We start from the raw sequence: 19,847 nt of genomic DNA on the forward strand, positions 1-19,847 counted from the left end.
TTACGGGAAGTAAATAAAATTGTTGTCCCGCAGTTTCCTGTGGTTCCAGACATTACAGCTTTACTGACTCTGATTCCAGCCTCTGCATCATGGTTCTCGGTAATCGATCTGAAGAATGCGTTCTTTAGCATTCCGATTGCTGAGGAAAGTCGTGATTTGTTCGGATTTTCGTTAGGAGGTCGCAGTTTCCGGTTCAAACGCGCACCTCAAGGCTACTGTGAGAGCCCATCGATATACAGCCAAGCTCTTAAGAGTCAACTAGATGCATTTGTGCTGCCGACTGGTGCGGCTTTGATTCAGTACGTCGACGATCTGTTGGTAGCTGCAGATACTGAACAAGTTTGCAAGACTGCTACTGTGTCACTGTTACAGCATCTCTGTGACTTACACCACAAAGTGTCACCTTCTAAATTGCAATATTGTTGTCAAGAAGTTACCTACTTAGGTCACTTATTGTCAAAGGCGGGAAGAAGGTTGACCCCTGAAAGAATCGCAACAATTGCTCGAATGACTGTGCCGACGACCCAGAGAGATGTGCGTGCTTTTTTAGGTATCACGTCATACTGCAGACAGTGGATTCCGAATTTTTCACTGTTAGCGAAGCCATTGATAGCTCTCACGTGCAAGGACGTTTCGACTCCTTTGCCATGGACGGAGGAATGTCAGAAAAGTTTTTCTGAACTACGTGATGCACTGTGTTCGGCTCCCGTGTTAGGTACTCCTGATTACAGCAAGCCATTCACATTATACGTTCACGAGAGGGAAGGTTGTGCGTTGAGTGTTTTAACGCAACAATTTGGTGGCAAGCAGCGCCCGTGTGCATATTTTTCCTCGACCTTAGACCCGGTAGCTAGAGCGTTGCCAAGTTGCTTGAGGGCGACAGCGGCAGCAGCGGCGTCTATTCGGCAGTCCGCAGGTCTTGTTATGGATAATATGCTCATGGTGATGGTTCCGCATGCAGTTGATACTCTTTTGAATCGGACGAAGACTCAACATCTGACGAGTGCAAGGTTGTCTGGGTACGAGCTGACCCTTTTGGCAAGTCATATACAGATCAAACGTTGTAATGTACTGAATCCGGCGACATTGTTGCCGATTAATATGGAATCAGATGATGTGCCACCACATGATTGTTATTTACGAACTGAGGAAGAAACAAAAGGTCGTGTGGACCTGAAAAACACTCCCTTGACAGATCCCGATGGTACTTTGTATGTGGATGGCTCGTGCTTTAAATTGCCGAATGGCGATGTGACGACTGCGTATGCTGTAGTGACGTTGAGCACGGTTGTGGAAACTGCGAGATTGAATCAGAATTCAGCACAAGCTGCAGAGTTGATTGCATTGACAAGAGCGTGTGTTTTGTCTAAAGGAAAGCGAGTGAATGTGTTTACCGACAGTCAGTACGCATTCGGTGCTGCGCATAACTTTGGAAGACTGTGGAGAGAAAGAGGATTCATGACATCGCATGGTACGAAGATTCAGCATGGGCAGCTCGTGAATGACCTTTTGGATGCACTTACACTGCCTAAACAAGTGGCGATTGTTAAATGTAGTGCACATCGGAAAGTGACGGATGATGCTGGTCGTGGTAATGCATTTGCGGATGAGATTGCTAAGGAAACGGCTAAGGATCTTGCGACCCGAATGTATGTCACGAGTTCAGTGAGGTGGCCGACGGAGACTGGTATGTGTGAAAATACTATTGAGAGTGTGAAAGCAATTCAGAACGAAGCTACTAAAGCTGAAAAGACTAAGTGGAAAGAAAGTACGGGAAAGTTGGACATGCATGGATGTTGGGTTGACCTGACGGAATGTCAGAGGTGGATGTTACCAGATGCGTACGTATTAGCTGTTGTGACGATGGCTCATGGGTTGTCACATATCAGTGCGAAAGGAATATGTAGGTTCTTGTCCCCTGTATGGAGGAATGAGGGTATTGCTAAATGTGCCGAGAGAGTGGTTAAGAATTGTATGGTGTGTTTGATGCACAATCCTGGCAAGGGCACCCCCACTCCACCTGGTCATTTTGCTCCTCCTGTTTGTCCCTTTGAGGTTATCCAGCTGGACTTTATCCATATGGAGAGATGCAATAACCTGAAGTATGTTTTGGTTGTGGTTTGTGCGTTCTCCAGATGGATTGAGGCTTATCCTCTTAAAGATAACACTGCCCTGTCCACAGCAAAAATCCTGCTGAAGGAATACTTTCCTCGGTACGGAATGCCACGGATCGTGTGGTCGGATAATGGAAGTGAGTTTGTGGGAAGTGTAATGCAGAGTGTGTGTAAGGGTCTTGGAATTCGTCAAAAATTCCATAGTGCTAATCATCCTCAGGCAGCGGGTTTGGTTGAAGGGTACAATGGTACCCTAAAACTAAAACTCGCCAAGATTCAAGCTACGACTGGTCTATCATGGCCTGATGCCTTGCCTCTGGCTCTCCTATCGACCAGAGCGACCGTACACTCTCGAGTAGGGCTTAGCCCATATGAGATTGTGTTCGCCCGCCCTGCGAATATTTGGGGGGTCCCGAGACCAAGGGCTTTTGATAGTCTTGAGTATCCAATGTTAATTGATTACCTGCATGATTTGACCACTAAACTACGGTTAATCCATCAACAGGTCTTTGAAGCTCTACCAGCGCAGACAGAGGGTCCTGGACACCAGCTCCGGCCAGGGGACTGGGTTGTTACCCGAAATTTCGGTCGGAAACGTAACTTGGAGCCAAGATTTGTAGGACCCTTTCAAGTCTTGTTGACAACGAGGACTGCGGTTCGACTGGAGGGCTGGAAGAACTGGGTACAAGCCAGCCACACAAAAAAGGTACCGATCCCCTTACCAACGGATGGTTGGGTGAGGACTGGGATTTCGGCAACAGAAACTGAGACTCCTTTGCACTTTGTGCCGTTTAGCGACGCTCAACCTGTGGGGAATGATTTGTCACTGCCAAACCCACATGTGGAGTCATCGGTAGCAGAGAGCCCAAGGTCTGACTCTTTGTCCACTTCATCGAATACCGTTGCGCCAGCTGAACAATTGTTTGTAGAGCAAAATCGACCTGGAAGAAGTCGATACTTTCTTCGTTCAAGGACTAATAAAAATTAGTTGTATATTTGCTTTTTGATGCTATGAACATTATGGACAATTATATCCTTTCTTTTTGAGTTTTTATGTGCTGTCCCACGGCTAAGAGATTTGTAATAACACCGAACTTTGAGGAAACCTCTCCATCCGGGTCACCGTAGGGCCGTGCGGGTACTCCTTTCTGTTTAGCAGGTTTCTGACGCTAGGTCGGTTACTTTTGTCGATTCCTGGGAACTCCTGGGGATTGATAATCGCTACTCAGAACGAAGTGCGTCAAGTACGTCACGGACGGTTTGTAGAGGATGGCATTCTCTAAGCTGTTGGAGGTAGAAAGGATGTCGGCGCAGAGATCAGAATTAAGAAGAGTTGTACGTACAAAATGTTTTTTGTTTCAGGTGTTCCTACTGTTCCTGACCGTATCTATGTTATTGGTGGGTGGAGTGTATTTTGGAGTACAGTTGTTATTACCTTCTGTTTCACCTACCTTTCCTCCTAAACTAAGCTCCCTCACCACTGTTTCCCCACATTCTTTTCATCCTCTGCCTCAACATGAACAGGTTAGACGTGCAGAATTTATGAATAACTCCTTCGTTCAACTTCTACATCAGCATCAGTTGGTGATGAATACTACCAATTGTTGGGTGTGTGGGTTAATGCCACATACCATGGATAGGGGTATTCCATATTTGGTCCTTCCTTACAGTTCCCAGGGTTCGGCTCGAGCATTCCAAACTATGTTCCGTAGTGCACTAGATTCCTACCCCAGTCGAGAGCCACGTTCTGCCAATTTTGGTCCTGGGCCGTATCACAAACCTTTGGCGATAGCGATAGCGGATTTAGATAGGGATGTTTTTGATGCATCGCTTATCCCAAATGAAGAGGTACAGGCTTATAAGGATCTGAGCGAGGCTGAGTATAGTACGTCAGTGGGTGATAGACAGCTTAAGAGCTCGTCCCCAATACGGATTGTACCACACCTCGGTAATTTCTGCTTGAAAGGTTTGGGTCAAAATCCGAGAGCACAACTTGGGAACAGTGCTTGCACTGACACGTATGTTCTGCCGATGCTCTCCTCCCCTGTCTTTCTGACTGCTAAGGGCACTTATTTTGTATGTTATGAACGCGCATATACATGGTGTCAAGAATTCCTGTCATACAAGGGAAACACGCCCTTATGTAAACAGGAGAGCTGTTACATAACTCAAGGGAAACACGCCCTTATGTAAACAGGAGAGCTGTTACATAACTCAAGGGAAACACGCCCTTATGTAAACAGAAGAGCTGTTACATAACTCAAGGGAAACACGCCCTTATGTAAACAGGAGAGCTGTTACATAACTCAAGGAAAACACGCCCTATAAAGGGAGGAACCGGGAGGTACAAGGCTGTCGGATATTGTGTTTATTGAAAAGCACCCCCAATGATATGGGGTGTGTCCCCCAGGCACTGGCTAATTGCCGCAGGTGCGGTTTTTAATTTGTTGGGCGAAGATAGTTCATCACGAGTTGAAATATTTTCAAGGTAAAGTTTTTATTGTTTTCTATTCATTCATAGAAAAACGAACAGCATTTTTACTCCTTGACTGACGAAAGTTCCGTTGTAATTCACAATAACATGATCATTCCCATAATCGTTCCCAATGCATTTCGGCAGAATTTGCCTTCATCAGGGGAGATCTACAAGCAATTATATACATAGTGAATATACAATATACGACATTCATACAAAACGAGGATATGATACAATGTATATGACTGGAAGAATAAAAAGAAAATAGTAAAGCGTGGGTTGTTGGAAAAGCGTCGAGTGACGATAGAAACATGACATGAAGAGATGGTGACGGTGAAGCTGAGAGACTTATGTTATAGTTGTGAAGAAGTATAAACGAGTGCCCGTGATTAAACGCTAAAAGGTAACAAAAATAGGGTGTAACTAGCGCGTTTGTGGTGTTAACGAATAACAAAAGAGAGTAAAGTGCCTTAGGTTGTGAATTCAAAATTATCGCGTCGTTGCAGGTTGTGCCGGTACCGGTAGTGAGGTGTCGTGCGGTTAATACGAAGCTGTTAGAGTTAACATGTGGAAACGACGTTGCTAAACGTGCGAGAAATTAGATTACGTTTTCCGCCAGTGGTTAAATGCGTATTCTCCTGCCGGGTGTGCCGGTAGAGTAACCGTGTATAAACAATGTTGCTAAACATGCAAGAAAGTTACATAGTACGCCGAAGTTTAGATGCGTATTCTCTTACCGCGTGTACGGGATTCAGAAGCGTGGATTCAATGGTGAAGTGGTGATCTGGATTGGTGCGTGAATTTTTAAAAAACGAAGATGTGATCACGTGATTCAGATTACTGGGTCAAAGAGTGAAAACAGACTATAAGTTAGTGGTAAGTGATGATGTGACCTAGAAGAAGGACTGAGAACGTAATGTGGAGCTTAAAATGTGTGTACAAATTACCGTGGTCATTAAAATTGAAAAGTGGTAATTAGAACGAGGTAACATACAAATAGAAAGGAATTAAAGTAAGTTTATATCATGAATTGGTTTTGGAAAGGTGTAAGGGGGTTGAGAGTGAAAAGGTGAATATTGTGTTTACACCGACGTACCTGCTTCGTGAAGAGCAGTGTTCCGGAGTGGTGCTCCAGTAAGGCAAGAACGGAGGTAGGTCGAGTCGTTACTCCCTGGGCCGTGTCTTGCCCCATCGTCACCTGTGAAGGACCCGGAAGCTCTACCGGTCAACCATTGAGCTTCGCTTTTTGACTCGGCTGAGTCCAAGCGCAGTGGCGCTTTTGCTGGTTGGAGTCGTAACTCCCAGCCCGACCAGAGACACAGGGACTGCCAGCTGTAACGCACACCAGGAGGTGTTTGCCGCGTTACAGACTCGGAAGTCCACAGGATCGATCGAGCGGCTGCTCTCGGTTCAGTCTTCTTGCTTGTGATTGGGGTATCGGTGACGCATCACCAGGAGGTGACTCCGCGTCCCGGTGCAGTCTGAGGAAGAGGTTGAGCGGCTGCCTCCTTCAGGTAGAGACCCCGGCTGGGTGTTTCCCTGACTCCTCGATTCTCCCCAACACTCTTCGTGCCCCTCACAGCCTACCGATTGGCATTGTCGGCCATTTCATTTCTGCCCTCTGTTGGCATACGCCGGGATCGGCGTATATGCAGAGGACGGTTAGGACCATCCGTGCTGTGGGCTGGTAACGTACTTAGCCTGGAGGATTCCAGTGACTATAACTTTTGTTTGTTCTTTGTAATTTATTTGCCTTCATTAAAAGAACTAACCCTTCACAAGTGGTTGCGTCCTCATTGTCGTGTCTGTTAAACGATCCTGAGACGTTCAGGGCGTTACACATGGTTACCCCGTGATTTCTCGGGTACCTGTTATATTGCGAATCTTTTACCACCGACTTTCACTGTCGCCTCAGATTATCACAAAACTAGAGTTGTGAGAGGCGTTATTAGCAAAGAGGATACTGCCGGTCAAGAAGCAGGAGACTTCTTTAAGGGTTTCTTGCCGTTTTGGGGACCTATGGTTAATAGTAGGAACCTAAGACAGTTGACACGTGTAGTTGAGTCGACTGCTAATATTACTGCAAGTGCCCTTGGTAATTTAACAGCTGAACTTCAGGCGGATAGACTCATGACGTTGCAGAACCGTATGGTTCTAGATGTTGTTCTCGCAGATAGAGGTGGTGTGTGTAAAGTTATCCATTCGAGTTGTTGCATTTTTATTCCTGACAATGCTCCAACTGTCTACCAAGCCATCTCGAAGTTGCACAAGATTTCTGAGTCCATACACGTGGACGAAGGTAATTGGACGCTTCTAGGATGGTTTTGGGGCCTGATGTCAACTTGGGGTTGGAAGATTTTGATGATCGTAGGGGTTGTTGTAACGTTTCTGTTCACGTGTTGTCTTTGTGTACAGTGTGGTCCTGCCTTATGTGGCCTATGTGCTACAACGTGTATAAGACGGCCATCTGTTACCAAGGAAACGTTGATGAATAGAATGATGTTACAGCAGCAACTGAACGATCTGATGAATATTGAAATAGATTCCGACCTTGACTAATGCTTGCCTACATGAGGGCAAAAGGAGCGTCTGAGGTTCTGTGTGGGACGGAACGACATTTGAGTGGTGACGAATATGGATGAGTTGGGTATCTACGAACCGCAAATGACGAGTATAGTGGGTGTACGCAGTTTCGCTACGCAACCACGTATGGTTCGTCTTATTTTTGGGTTTGTTCATCTGAACCCTCGGGTTCCATTTTAGATACGGCATCCATTTTGTTTTTTGCCCTCAAGTAGCCAGCGAACGGACTTTGTCCGGTATGACTTTTATGACGAGGGAAATGACACGACGAAGGCAGATGGCCCCGCTCAAGGCTCATCTTGCCGTGCCGGTCTATTGTTTCAGTCATGCATACATTAGACACGGGGTCTCTGATCCCGTTATCAAGTTTCCTTTATTACTCCTAACACTCTTCTCTAATCTGTTGTGCATCCTTGTCCTTTCTTTGCATCTGTTTTTGTCCCTTCTCCTAATGTGTTTACGGTCAGGATGGAATGTGTTTTATTGCAGAGAAGATATGTTTTTACAGTTGGGAATTGGCAATACTGTTGTAATTATGTTCCGGCCTCCTGAAACATGAACGCAACTCTTTTGAAGTTTATTGTGGGAACTGAGTTGTAATCTTTGTTCACCATACTGTTCTATGGGAAAAACGTGTATAAAAGGAGCGATGCTGCACGGTACCCCCCTATTGCCGAGATGACCTAATGCGGTGGGTTAATCTTGACACTGGACTTAATGACTATGTGAGCCCATCTGAGCTATGGGCCCATTTACTCTTACTGGGTCCCCATGAGGTATTTCTCTCCCACTGCCAATCTGCCAGAACTGTTCTGCTTCTTAGCCCTCTGTTACCACCGCCCCCCCACATTCCCTCTATTCCTCTACTGGGGACTTGTTTCTTCTGTCTTTGACTATGCAACTGTAACTATTGTAATCTTGTTTTTCCCTGAACGCCAAGACCTGAGCAACATGGCTGATGCCCGGTGGAGCTGCTAGACAGCTATAAAGGAGATCCGCCCTGGCTCACCACCTCGGCTGTCACCTACCCAACCAGACATCGGGCACAGTTCTCCCCGGCACAGTTCTCCCCGTCTTGTCTATGCAACCGTAACTAATGTAACCTTGTTTTCCCTGACCGCTGAGACCTGAGCAACATGGCTGATGCCCGGTGGAGGTGCTAGACAGCTATAGAGGAGATCTGCCCTGGCTCACCACCTCAGCCGTCACCTACCCAGCCGGACATTGGGCACTGTTCTCCCCATCTACCCGCCCTGTCTCCTTCCTCCCCCTCCCTTTGACGACTTACTGTAACATTGTTGTTTTGCCTATGTTTTACTGTGCTCTGGTAACAGATGCAATTTGTAACTTGTAATGCTACGATTCCTCATGTAAAGCGCTCTGATACCTTCGGGTCTAGCCAGCGCTATATAAAACTCTTCAAATAAAACTCTTCAAATTTAGTGTGTTCAGGGCAAGGCTAGTGATTTTCTATGGCAATTGAATGTTACATTTTAATACTGCTAATTTACTGTTACCATGGGACTCCCACCATGACAACGGAGAACGTCCAGGCATGTGAATCTATAAAAGATACAATACTGGAGAAATATCTGTAACAGGAATGCCCTGGGTAACAGCTGAAGTAGAAGCCTTTGCCCTGGTGAAATGCAGATCAAATGCTTGAGGAGGGTCTTTCATGGTTATTGTTCACTTTTGAACTGCTTTACCTTCTCAGCAGTCTGCATACCCTACAAAAAGCCAAATCATCAATTCTAAACTTTATTGGCCTTTCATTTTGATAACTGATTGCCTATTTTGGATCTAGCCTATATAATCTTTCCTCTTCTTTAGAAGGTTGAAGAGGAGGATAAAAAGACAGGAAAAGTGATAGTCTGTCCAAAATGAAAAGATGAAACTACCTTGGGAAGAAAGGACATTTTCATACAAACTTCTAGCTTGTATGGGAAAACACTTTTGTGGAAGGAGGTTTGATGCTTAGGTATGCACGCCTCTAACTGATGTAATAGCAACAAGAAAAATAATTGTGAGAGTTAGAAGACATAACTGGCAAATGCGAAGGAGCTCAAGAGGGACCCCCATTAAAAAAGTTCAAAGTAAATTTACATTTCACTGAGGCATAAGAAAAGGATAAAGATTAACTAACGCTTTCAACGACTAGCAATGGCTGATTTAAACACTGACAATTGACCCGGAATGTAAAGAAACAAAGACAATGCAGCAACATAATCATTTACTGTGGTCACTGCACAACCCTGCCAGGCGAGCAAAAGTGCAAACCTAAGAACCTCAGAAAGATGGTCTTTCAAAGGGTCAATGTTGTTTTCCTAACAGGCAACAAACGTTTTCCACCTTCCAGAATAAACCAGTTTCTTTGAAAGGGGATGGGATAAAAGGATGACCACTGCAGGTGACTGCTTTAAAGTATTTAACTCTCCCCACACAATCTCCAACCAGGCATGTACGGGGATGCTGTGGAGGTTGGGGTACAATACTTGAAGTTACGATTGGGACAGAAGGTCCAGCCGGAGTGGAACATAGAGCAGGGGACAACAGGAGAGGTGCAGGAGGACTGTGCACCACACCCTTTTCTGCAAATCCAGAGCAACAAGAATAGCTTGCACTTGGTCCTGGTGTATCTTCCTTAGAACTCGAGCAATCATGGTTATGGGAGGAAACACGTTGAGAACAGTCAACTGAAAGGTACCCCCTTTAGCTCTGTGCAATGGATACTGAAGAGTACAGAGCATCGGGCAATGAGCAATGCCGTGAGCAACAAAGAAGTCCACCTGAGGGAGCCCCCACAGAGCAAAGATGTGATGAACTACATCTAGGTGAAGATGCCGCTTATGTTCGGCAAGATGACTCCAAATCAGACTGTCAAATCTGTTGTTCAGGGAGGCTGCTAGATTGTTTGGGTCCGCTTGTGTCTGAAGAAGGCTAAACCTTTCTGAAGAGCTATAATTATATCGAAACATGTTTCGGAGGTTGCTTTTATTCATTCCAGGTTGGCTTAAATGGCATTTTACCAATCCAAAGCTGTAATACTGTGCCTGGAGTGGTAAAAGGCTTTTGTCATTTCAAAGCTCGGCATGGATGGCACTGTGCTAATTCTATGGTTATAGACTTTGTTGTAGAAATGGCAAAAGACTTTGTCCCTTTCTAGCTCAGCATGGATGGCACTGTGCTAATCCTATGCTTAAGAACTTCGATAGAGAAACAGAAATTTGAGGTGAATAGATTCGGTGTCAATGGTATTGTAGGGTGCTCTATAGAGGAGCTGCTCTCCACCTACACTTGGGAACTACCTAGAGTTTCTGCTTCTTTTTTGCATAATGTATACTTCATTCTAAGCCCAAATTGGTATTGTTTTATACATTTATTTCTCAGCCGCTATGTGCAGATGGGAAGTGTCAGGAAAAAGGTCAATTAGGGGTGGGGGCATAGTGGCCTGGGGTTGCGGCTGTAGAAATTTGAGTCTGTGCAGGGGAGCAGTGTCTGATACCCATATACTACAGCACTGCAGGGTTGGGCAGAGGGTAGGGTGTACTGCTGCGGCTAGCCCCAACCCATGCCCCCTGGAAAATGGTCTAGTGCAGTATTTCCCAAACTGTGGGTCTTGACAGAGTAAATTTTTGGTGAGCCGCAAAAGTCGAAGAAATGTTTATTTTTTTATATTTGTTTTTATTTCGGGATACACTTAGCAGCAATATAGAGTACAAGCATATATCTTATAATATATAGTGCACAACTGTGTTTTTAAACATGTGACAGTTGTACGCCAAAGCATATATTACAGGCAAAATGTTTAAAAAGGCTGCACATACCTATTTTTAGATATATAAGTAACAGCAATACAGTTATCAATAAACACAAAACTATTAAAAGGAAAAAACGAAAATCGGGCAGCAGGTGGCAGAGCAACACTCCTCTATATCTTCTGACATCAAGGATCAATGTGATTTTACAGTTATATCTATCCCACATCTTCCACGTTGCCCTTGTGTATCCCCAGTGATGTGTAGTTGAGTGGCATCCTAGGCCGTAGGAAGCAGCCTGCTCCCCTTCAAGATAGTATCTCAGGTCTCTTCCCCCTGCAGTAACCGCCCTGGTTCTCTCAACACCTAAGAAGCCTAAAAACTTCTATGTTGGTTGGTATTATCTTGGCTATTAGAGGAACCTCCACCAAAAATCCAAGAAATTATTAAAGATCCCTTTAAATTCTGTATTTATCTTGAACCATTTGCTGCATTTCCAAGACAGAGGTCAAATGTCAGACTATGTCTTCTGACAAATTAGTTTTTTTAACATGGAGATTGATATTTACAAACTCTTCTCACTTTGCAGTTAAAGTAAGAACAGTAAAGTGAATTAAGTGACAATCTTGCTGGGCAGAGTTGGACTGGGACAGAAAATAGGCCCAGACACTCAACTAAAAGTGGCCCCATTAGTGAATTAGAAAGCTAAACAAGCATTGGCATAGCCAATAGGTCTCGCCTTCGGGACCTTATAAGTGTTTAGCTAGAGCTATTGGGTTTGCAAATGTTTTTACCTAAAGAAAATATGTTATGTAGACAAACAGTGACCAAAAGGTAACTTGTGGTGCCAAATAAATCCTTTAAATAAACAGACGAGGAAAGGAAAACTGAACCAAGCTGAACCAAGCTTGAACAACAGTTCATTATCTCAGGGACTCCCCTGAATGGACACACCTGAGCACTTTCTCAATATAGACAACACACGTTTAAAGCAGTATATGAAATGGCCGTATAGATTTGTGGAGACTTACTATCAGGTAGTGCCTAGTGCTTGCTCCTGAGTAGTGGGTGCTCTACATCTAAAATTATCGCTCCCTTCTCCAGAAATACAAGTACTCTCCCTCTTAAATTAAAGAAGTGCAGGTACCCAGTACCTAACCGTACCTGCCCAGTTAAGGTACCGGCTTAAAGCCACACAAAACACGAGGTTCAAGGTGGGCTCAGGGGCGTGGTGACCACGAAATCCCCTCGCAGGTAGCATTTAACCCCCTCAGATGCAGGCATCGTTCTTCACGTGCCACACTAGATCTGCACTTGTTGCATTCCAGGCTACTGTTTACCAAATCACCTCAGTGAGATACAGGCATACGTGGTGAATCAATAGGTTTACAAAAGTACACTCTTCCCTGCAAGTCATGTTTTTCTGGCGCGATAAAACTGAGAGGAATTAAAACAGGTCGTTTTAAGCAGCTTTTTGTAGTTTAGCGGGGAAGTGATGAGATGGGTGTTTCAAAACAAAGCATATTTTGCGTTACTCGCCTCTCATCCTTCTGTTACTGCCGAAAAAAAGCACAATACTGCAAGGTCTCGTGTTGATGTGGCAAATAATGAAGCTGTCAATTATCAGATCTGTGGCAATGGGAGAAGGGGATGTGGGGGGGTGCGCGGAGGTGGGTTGAGGATAAAAATGGACCTTGCAGTTGAATTTATCTGAGGATGAAATGCTACCGTCTTTTTTTTTTATTAATAATTTTGTCAACAAATCGTGAAAAGGTATATAACCGAGTTTACCTTTAGCAGTAAATACAGATCCTGCGTCAAGAGCACAGCCCCGACTACGACCATGTTTGCCCATGACGAGGCTATTTGATATACGATTTCTTTTTGTTGCTGCCGGCTTGTTGCGTTTTAAGTAAATAATGAAAAGGGTGCGATTCAACGGGTGTAAAGATTGAGGTATTTTAAGGCCCCGCCTTAAACTGGCCTATTTAGAAAAAGAAACGAAATCACTTACACTTTTTGTGAATAATGCCACACCGAGCAAAAGTAAACAATGTAAATCATGCATGAAGAAAGTGTGAAACAGGTCGAGATCAAGCCCAGCACACTGCATTCGGGTTCAGCAGACACGGGATCTGTGAGGTGTGCTTGGCTGACATCAAAGGGGCGACAACTGGCCTTCAATAATAATATTTTTTTGTCATTGCGAAAGGAATACACACCAAAAAGCCTTACTACTAAACCAAAATAAATGAATTCCAGTTGCGGGGCACACAGTATTTTTTTGTAAGTAGATAGAATGCATTACTTTACAGCGTCTCTCGGCGTTAGGGCCATAATTAGTTGTTGGTAAGACCCCCAACGTCTCAAAACCTGTATTGAAATACACATTTACAGGAAATTAGCATACTTCATAGTCGCACGCTCGGTGGCAGAGTCTTGGAAATATGTTTGGATATTAACCGCAAAGTGTTCTCTTAGAGCTGAGCGACGGCTAAAGGCCCTCCTCTGCAGCGCATGCGCACTGCGTAGGCGACACCTAAAAAGTGGCCCATGTTTGCAAATTGGGACACTTTTGAACTTGTAATCACATACTGTATAAGTGTTTTGCAAGGTATGGAAGACTGCATGGATTTGAGCTTGCTGCATGCAATGTTTGTCTTAATATCAGGGGAATCAACAGTAAAGACTGAACCAGCAGACCATAAAACAAGCCCTCAAACAGCCAAAAAAACTGTCCATACAGTGACCTGTCTAACAAGCCCGTCAGGCACTGCCTGACTGACCGATAGGCTAGTCCTATAATATTTTAGGGGTACAGGGAGTGTCAAAGGAAAGGCTGAAAAATTTTGCAATACACAAATGTAAATACATATAAATGGACTGTACCCATTCAGCGGTTAGGAAAGCAAAAATGAAGCACATTTTTTGTAACTCTGAAGTGTGATGGAAACAAACATTTTAACAGAATTAAAATAAATCTAGACACTTTACTTGGAGATGCACAAATGATTAATATTCACGAATCCCGATTTCCATGCATAATATTTTGTGTGCAATATAGTTTTATCAGTAAAACTGTATGTCTGTGCAAATTTAGTGGCTATTTCAATGGAAAATGTGCTGCCTGAAAATGACAGTGCGCTACCACAAGTTGCTTTAGTTACATTCAAATATTGCCCTGCTTCATGTCCACTAAAGTTAGGTGGGCTACAAACATTTGGTTGCCTGGTTCACCAACCTTCAGAAGCCAGGCGCTCCTGCAGACGCCTAGAGAAACTCTGGCGGAACAGGAAAACCACTGAAGACCAGAACAACTACAGGAACGCCATGAACAAATACCACCAGCGCATAAGAGCCACCAAGCTGACCTTCATCAAGAACAAAATCCACTCCAACGCAAGTAATGCAAAAGAACTCTTCAAAGTCATACAACAGTTCACCAAACCCCCCAGCGAAACCACGGACGTCACTCCATCTCAGGACCTCCGCAACAAGCTCAGCTCCTACTTCCACCTGAAAATCAAGGCCCTCTACGACAACTTCAGCAAACAGACTCCGGACACTGCCACCCTCCCCACAACCGACAACCAGCCAACCATAACCAGCTGACTATCACCACCTGCCACCACTGAATGCACGACCATGAAGAACACCCACTCTGGGGCCCCCACAGACCCCTGCCCACAGCACATCCACCACAGAGCTGCTGCCGCAATAGCACCCAAACTAAGCCAGACCATCAAAACCTCCCTCGAATCCGGCACCTTCCCCGATGACTGGAAGCAGGCAGAGGTCACGCCCCTCCTCAAAAAACCCTTGGTCGACCCGACGGACCTGAAAAACTACCGGCCCTTCTCCCTCCTCCCCCTTCGCAGTCAAAGTCACCGAAATATTCATCAACGTCCAGCTGACCACCTTCATCAAAGAGAACTCCATTCTCTACTCCTCCCAGTCCGGATACCGCAGCAACCACAGCACCGAGAACGCCCTCCCCGCTGCCACCGATGACATCCGCATGCTACTCGACCAGGGCCACACTGCGGCCCTCATCCTACTAGACCTCTCCGCAGCCTTTGACACCGTCTCACACCGCACCCTTGCAGTCAGACTACATGACGCCGGTATACGGGAAACCGCCCTCGACTGGATCTGCTCCTTTCTCTACGGCAGAACCCAAAGGATCCCACTCCCTCCCTTCCTATCCGAACCCACAGAGATCAACTGCAGAGAACGCCAGGGTTCCTCGCTCAGCCCCACGCTCTTCAACATTTACATGGTCCCCTCGCCGCCATCGTCAAACAGCATGGGCTCAGCATAGTACCCTACGCCAACGACACCCAGCTCATCCTCTCTCTCATGAAGAACCCGAAGACACCAAACTCAGCTTCCAAGAAGGAATGAAAGATGTAGCAGCCTGGATGAGCGACAGCTGCCTAAAGCTGAACACGTAGAAGACAGAGGTCCTCGTCCTTGGACCATCCCCCACTGCGTGGGATAACTCCTGGTGGCCCCCTGCCCTCGGAAATCCACCCACCCCGATGGACACCGCCCGGAACCTCGGTACCATTCTAGACTCCTCCCTCACCTTGACCCACCAGATCAATTTCATAGCCTCCACCTGCTTCAACACCCTCCGCAAGACCTTCAAGTTGACCCCCCCATTGCAGAAAAAACGTCACCCACGCACTTATAACCAGCAGACTGGACTATGGCAACGCCCTATATGCCAGAATCGAAAAAGCCCTGCTACACAAGCTCCAAACCATCCAGACTCGTTCCTTGGAACCCCACGACACGAACACGACTCAGCACCTACTAGACCTCCACTGGCTCCCCATCGAAAAGAGAGTAACCTTCAAACTACTCACCCATGCATACAAATCCCTACACAACATTGGACCCAAATAACTCAACGAAAGAATTTCCTTCCACGTACCCAAAAGGAACCTCCACTCCGCCGTCCTCGCCCTGGCAGAAACCCCACGCATCCACAGAACCAGAGCAGGTGGAAGAGCCTTCTCCTATGTCGCAGCAAAGACCTGAAACAAGCTCCCAGTCAACATCAGATGCTCCACCACTCTGCACACCTTCAGGAAGAACCTCAAGACCTGGCTCTTCGACTGACCTGGAGCTGCACCTCCCCCCTCCCAGCGCCTTGAGACCCTCACTGGTGAGTAGCGCGCATTATAAACTCCGGATTGATTGATTGATGGGTAGTGGCTCCAAAATGTTTGGTAAGCACCGGTCTAGTCTGTCCGGGCCTAGAACTATCAGTTCTTGACTTTTCAGAATTGATAACTCCAGGCCTGGAGATACAGAGAATTGCAGATTGCAAGCTTTCAGCCAGAGTAATCGGTCTGGGGATAATTCCACCACTCTACATGAGGGTCATAGTGTGTAGCTTAACAAACACATTACAGATTGCAAATAGAAACATATGTTTTGATACACTATGATGTGTAAAAACTGATATTTTCTACATTACCAACCAATTCCACTCAAATACCAATACATTTAGTGTGAACTTACAGACAACAATGTAATTAAGTATCATGCAAAGTAAAATACAACTCATACTTACATTTTGAATTCAGAGTACAGAGCTGAAAAGTCACAGTGAGGGCAGACTGTCCAATCTTCTTTGACCATGTGTCGACCCTGAAAAATATTTTTTTAATTAACATTTTTCTATTGACAACTAGCATAGATGCATCAAGGGTGCAATTAAAACACTTAGAAAATCAGCACCAAGTAGTGTATTGCATCAAAGCAGCTCATCGAGTGCTGGCCTCAGTATTAAGTCCATTGTCCCAGGATCCAGCACTTGTTCAGTGTTACACTTTTTGGCCTGTGACCTGGTCACAGCAAGGACATATGCATCTATCCCAAGCATTTCTGCATGGGTCCTATACTCCACTTCAGACCAAACTGAAGTTTCAAGGTCATTTCCCAACAGACACTCTACAGGAAGGTCTGAACTTACCACAACTTTCTTGAGGCCAGTTAACCCGCCCCAGGAGAAGTTAACAATTGCCACACTATGGGAAGTAGTGGCATTGCTAGCGTTGGTCACTAGGTAATTCTCACCTAGCATGATCTGTCCAGGGTCCACAAAGGCAGGTGTCACCATTGTGACACTAGCCCCAGTGTCCCTGTAGGCCTGAGCCATTCTATGATTGATAAAAGGAGTCTGTCTGTACTTGCCCAGGTTACTGGGACCTACAGTAGAGGACAAAGCTATGTCCCCATCACAGATCAGAACAGCCTGAGTAGGTATCCTGACTAGGCCAGAATCCTCCTCAGTTCCCAGGGTTAACCCTACTACACCCTTTTGCTGGGAACCACCACTTACAGCTGGACTAGGGGGTACAGTTGCCTTAGGGGCAATGGTGGCTGGGGGCTTATCCTTTTTGGTGCACTCACTAAACCAATGTGAGTTTGACTATAGTTGCACCAGGGTTTCTTTTGGCCATCTTTCTTCTTATCCTTTTTGGAACCACCCTCCCCGTGAGCCTTTTGGGGGCCTGGTGAAGACTTCTGGTCTTTTTGTTTCTGATCATTACCCTTCTGGTCTGCCTTTTTCTGATCACCGCCCTGGTTCTGGTTTTTCTGCTTAACTCTAGTCCTGACCCACCTATCTGCCTTCTTTCCCAATTCCTGGGGAGAAGTTAGGTCAGAGTCAATCAAGTGTTGATGCAACAGCTGGTTTTGACAGTTATTAAGGATTTGTTCTCTCATTATCAAATTATACAATCCTGTATAGTCCTTAACCTTACTACCCAACAACCAGCCTTCCAGAGCCTTAGTGGCACAATCTACAAAGTCAGTCCAGTCCTGAGTCTGTGTCTTCTGGGTATCCCTGAACAACAACCGGTATTGTTCAGTGGTTAGGCCAAACCCATCAATCTGAGCACTCTTCAGGACAGTGTAATTGTCAGCATCCTCATCACTAACTGTGAGGAGCTTGTCTCTACCTTTCTCAGAGAAGGAGAGCCACAAGATAGCTGCCCACTGACTTTGGGGTACCTGCTGTACCTCCCAAGGCAGGAAACCTATTGTCCAAACCTCCCTCGCTGGAAGGACTCCCAGCAGCAGGAGGTCAGACTTGTGTCTGTGGCAGCAGCATCCATTTTGTGATGCTGGGGCTCTGGTTAACTTTAACCGGGTAAGTAGGTTTCAACATGTCTTCTCCCTCTAGAAGGGAGGAATAATATCCTCATTGCCAGGAATGGTATGGGGGTATTATTCCAAAGTGTTAGACACCTTACACGACATGTTTTGATAAAGCCAAACCATAGTTACCATAACCGTTTAAGATTATAAGGTACTTTAAGAGTATATGGTAGGCTATATCATAGAACAGCTATAAGGACATGGTTCCGAAAGCTGCAGACAGGCTCAGCTCATGCTAGAGCACCATCTCACATGTTACCAAGCACTCTGCCTCCAGGATTGTTAAGGCCTGCCATAGGAGTGGCTGATAGGTACACATGTGTCTATATATAAGGTAGGTATAGGAATACTACACCTAAGCAAGGGGTGATTACACGACCTTGCCCCAGCTGAGTGATCAGCCAGTTTGGTCATAATGGAAGGCCAGGCCAGGGATGGCACAATACATGCTGCAGCCCCTGGTAGGCCTAGGGTACACCTATGCCCTGGGTACCTAAGGTACACTATACAGGGGCCAATAAGGTGACCCTAACCAATTGAATTATGCACCTAAAGTACATAGTATAAATTTAGAGAGAGAACAGCTGGGCTGTGGGTCTGATTGGCAGGCCCACAGCCACATCTAAGTCGAAAACCAGTGAAGCAAAAGCAAAAAGTGGGGGTGAACATAGAAAGCAGACCCTACTCTCCTACAACACCTAATAGAACAAGACAACAACAATGTCAGCAACTGGCAACACCCCGTAACACAATAAGAGAGAAGGAGGTACGCCAATGCACACCCTCTGTGATGATCAAAAACACACAAAGTGCACTGGCCAACTATAAGCAGGACCTAGACTGTCCTCTTTAACCAGCCACTCGGTAATGAAGCACGCAACAATTACTAGGTGAAGCTTCCTCACTCAATAGAATTGGCACTTCAGGATCTTCATATTGTTTTTTTATAATCCTGAATAGGGTTTTCTGCTGGGTTCCTTTTTCAAATTTAATATTCCCGCACTTGGGTTATAGTCGTCCCGGCTCCAGGATATTTAGGAAGGTGCAGGGTGGACTCCTGTGAATGCTTAGCAACCAAAGGTTGGGAGATGGAGTTAGAAACTAACTTATGTTGGTGCTTAGAAGCCTTCTTCAACGTCAAAAGAAATGGTCCCTCACCCGAACGGCTCCTCGACCGGTCTCTGGACTTCGACAAAGACTGACGATGACGCAGTGCCTCAGATAGTCGCACCGGCAGGTTTCATACAGCACTCTTTTCAACGACTTCGGCCAAAGACGCTGACAGGAACCCACTCCTCGGAGTCATGGTGTTCTCCAAGGCACCACAGATGGTATCAAGATCTGTGATCAACATCTGCCTGTCACAAGAGCCACAGGGTTTAAAGCCTGAAGGCATCGCAAAAAGCATACGGTTTCCTCAACATAATGGGCTGCAAAATGCCCCCCTAAACGCTCCGGATCTGCGTTGCAAGGGCAGAAAAGAAGGAACGGACGTCGATGAGGGAGTTATATGGACTCAGTCGATGTCACAACCGGTGGATGACGTCTGACGGAGTCCTACGGCGCCCTCTACCAATGTTTGGACATGCTATGGAGAAAAAATTCAGGATCTAGTCTTGCGCCTGGTGAAGATTCTAAAGTAAGGCTAGATGTCTCTATCAGATAGTTTTCTCCTTCAATCCTCCAGTATGTAAAGCACACCTACAATGTCAGTTTCAAACCAAATGCATGTAAAGAACC

General features: G+C 45.6%; 1 protein-coding gene across 1 annotated transcript in view; it reads right to left on the reverse strand.

Annotated features, from left to right (window-relative positions):
- WDR19 (WD repeat domain 19) overlaps positions 1-19,847 on the reverse strand; it is a 992,607-nt gene that overhangs the window by 114,185 nt on the left and 858,575 nt on the right. Inside the window, exon 35 of the mRNA XM_085642250.1 lies at positions 16,516-16,592. Within this exon, the coding sequence (XP_085498376.1) occupies positions 16,516-16,592 (77 nt within the window). The remainder of the gene's footprint in view (positions 1-16,515; positions 16,593-19,847) is intronic.

This window comes from Triturus cristatus, chromosome 2_2 (genome assembly GCF_964204655.1).
Source record: "Triturus cristatus chromosome 2_2, aTriCri1.1, whole genome shotgun sequence".
NCBI classification, from domain to species: domain Eukaryota; kingdom Metazoa; phylum Chordata; class Amphibia; order Caudata; family Salamandridae; genus Triturus; species Triturus cristatus.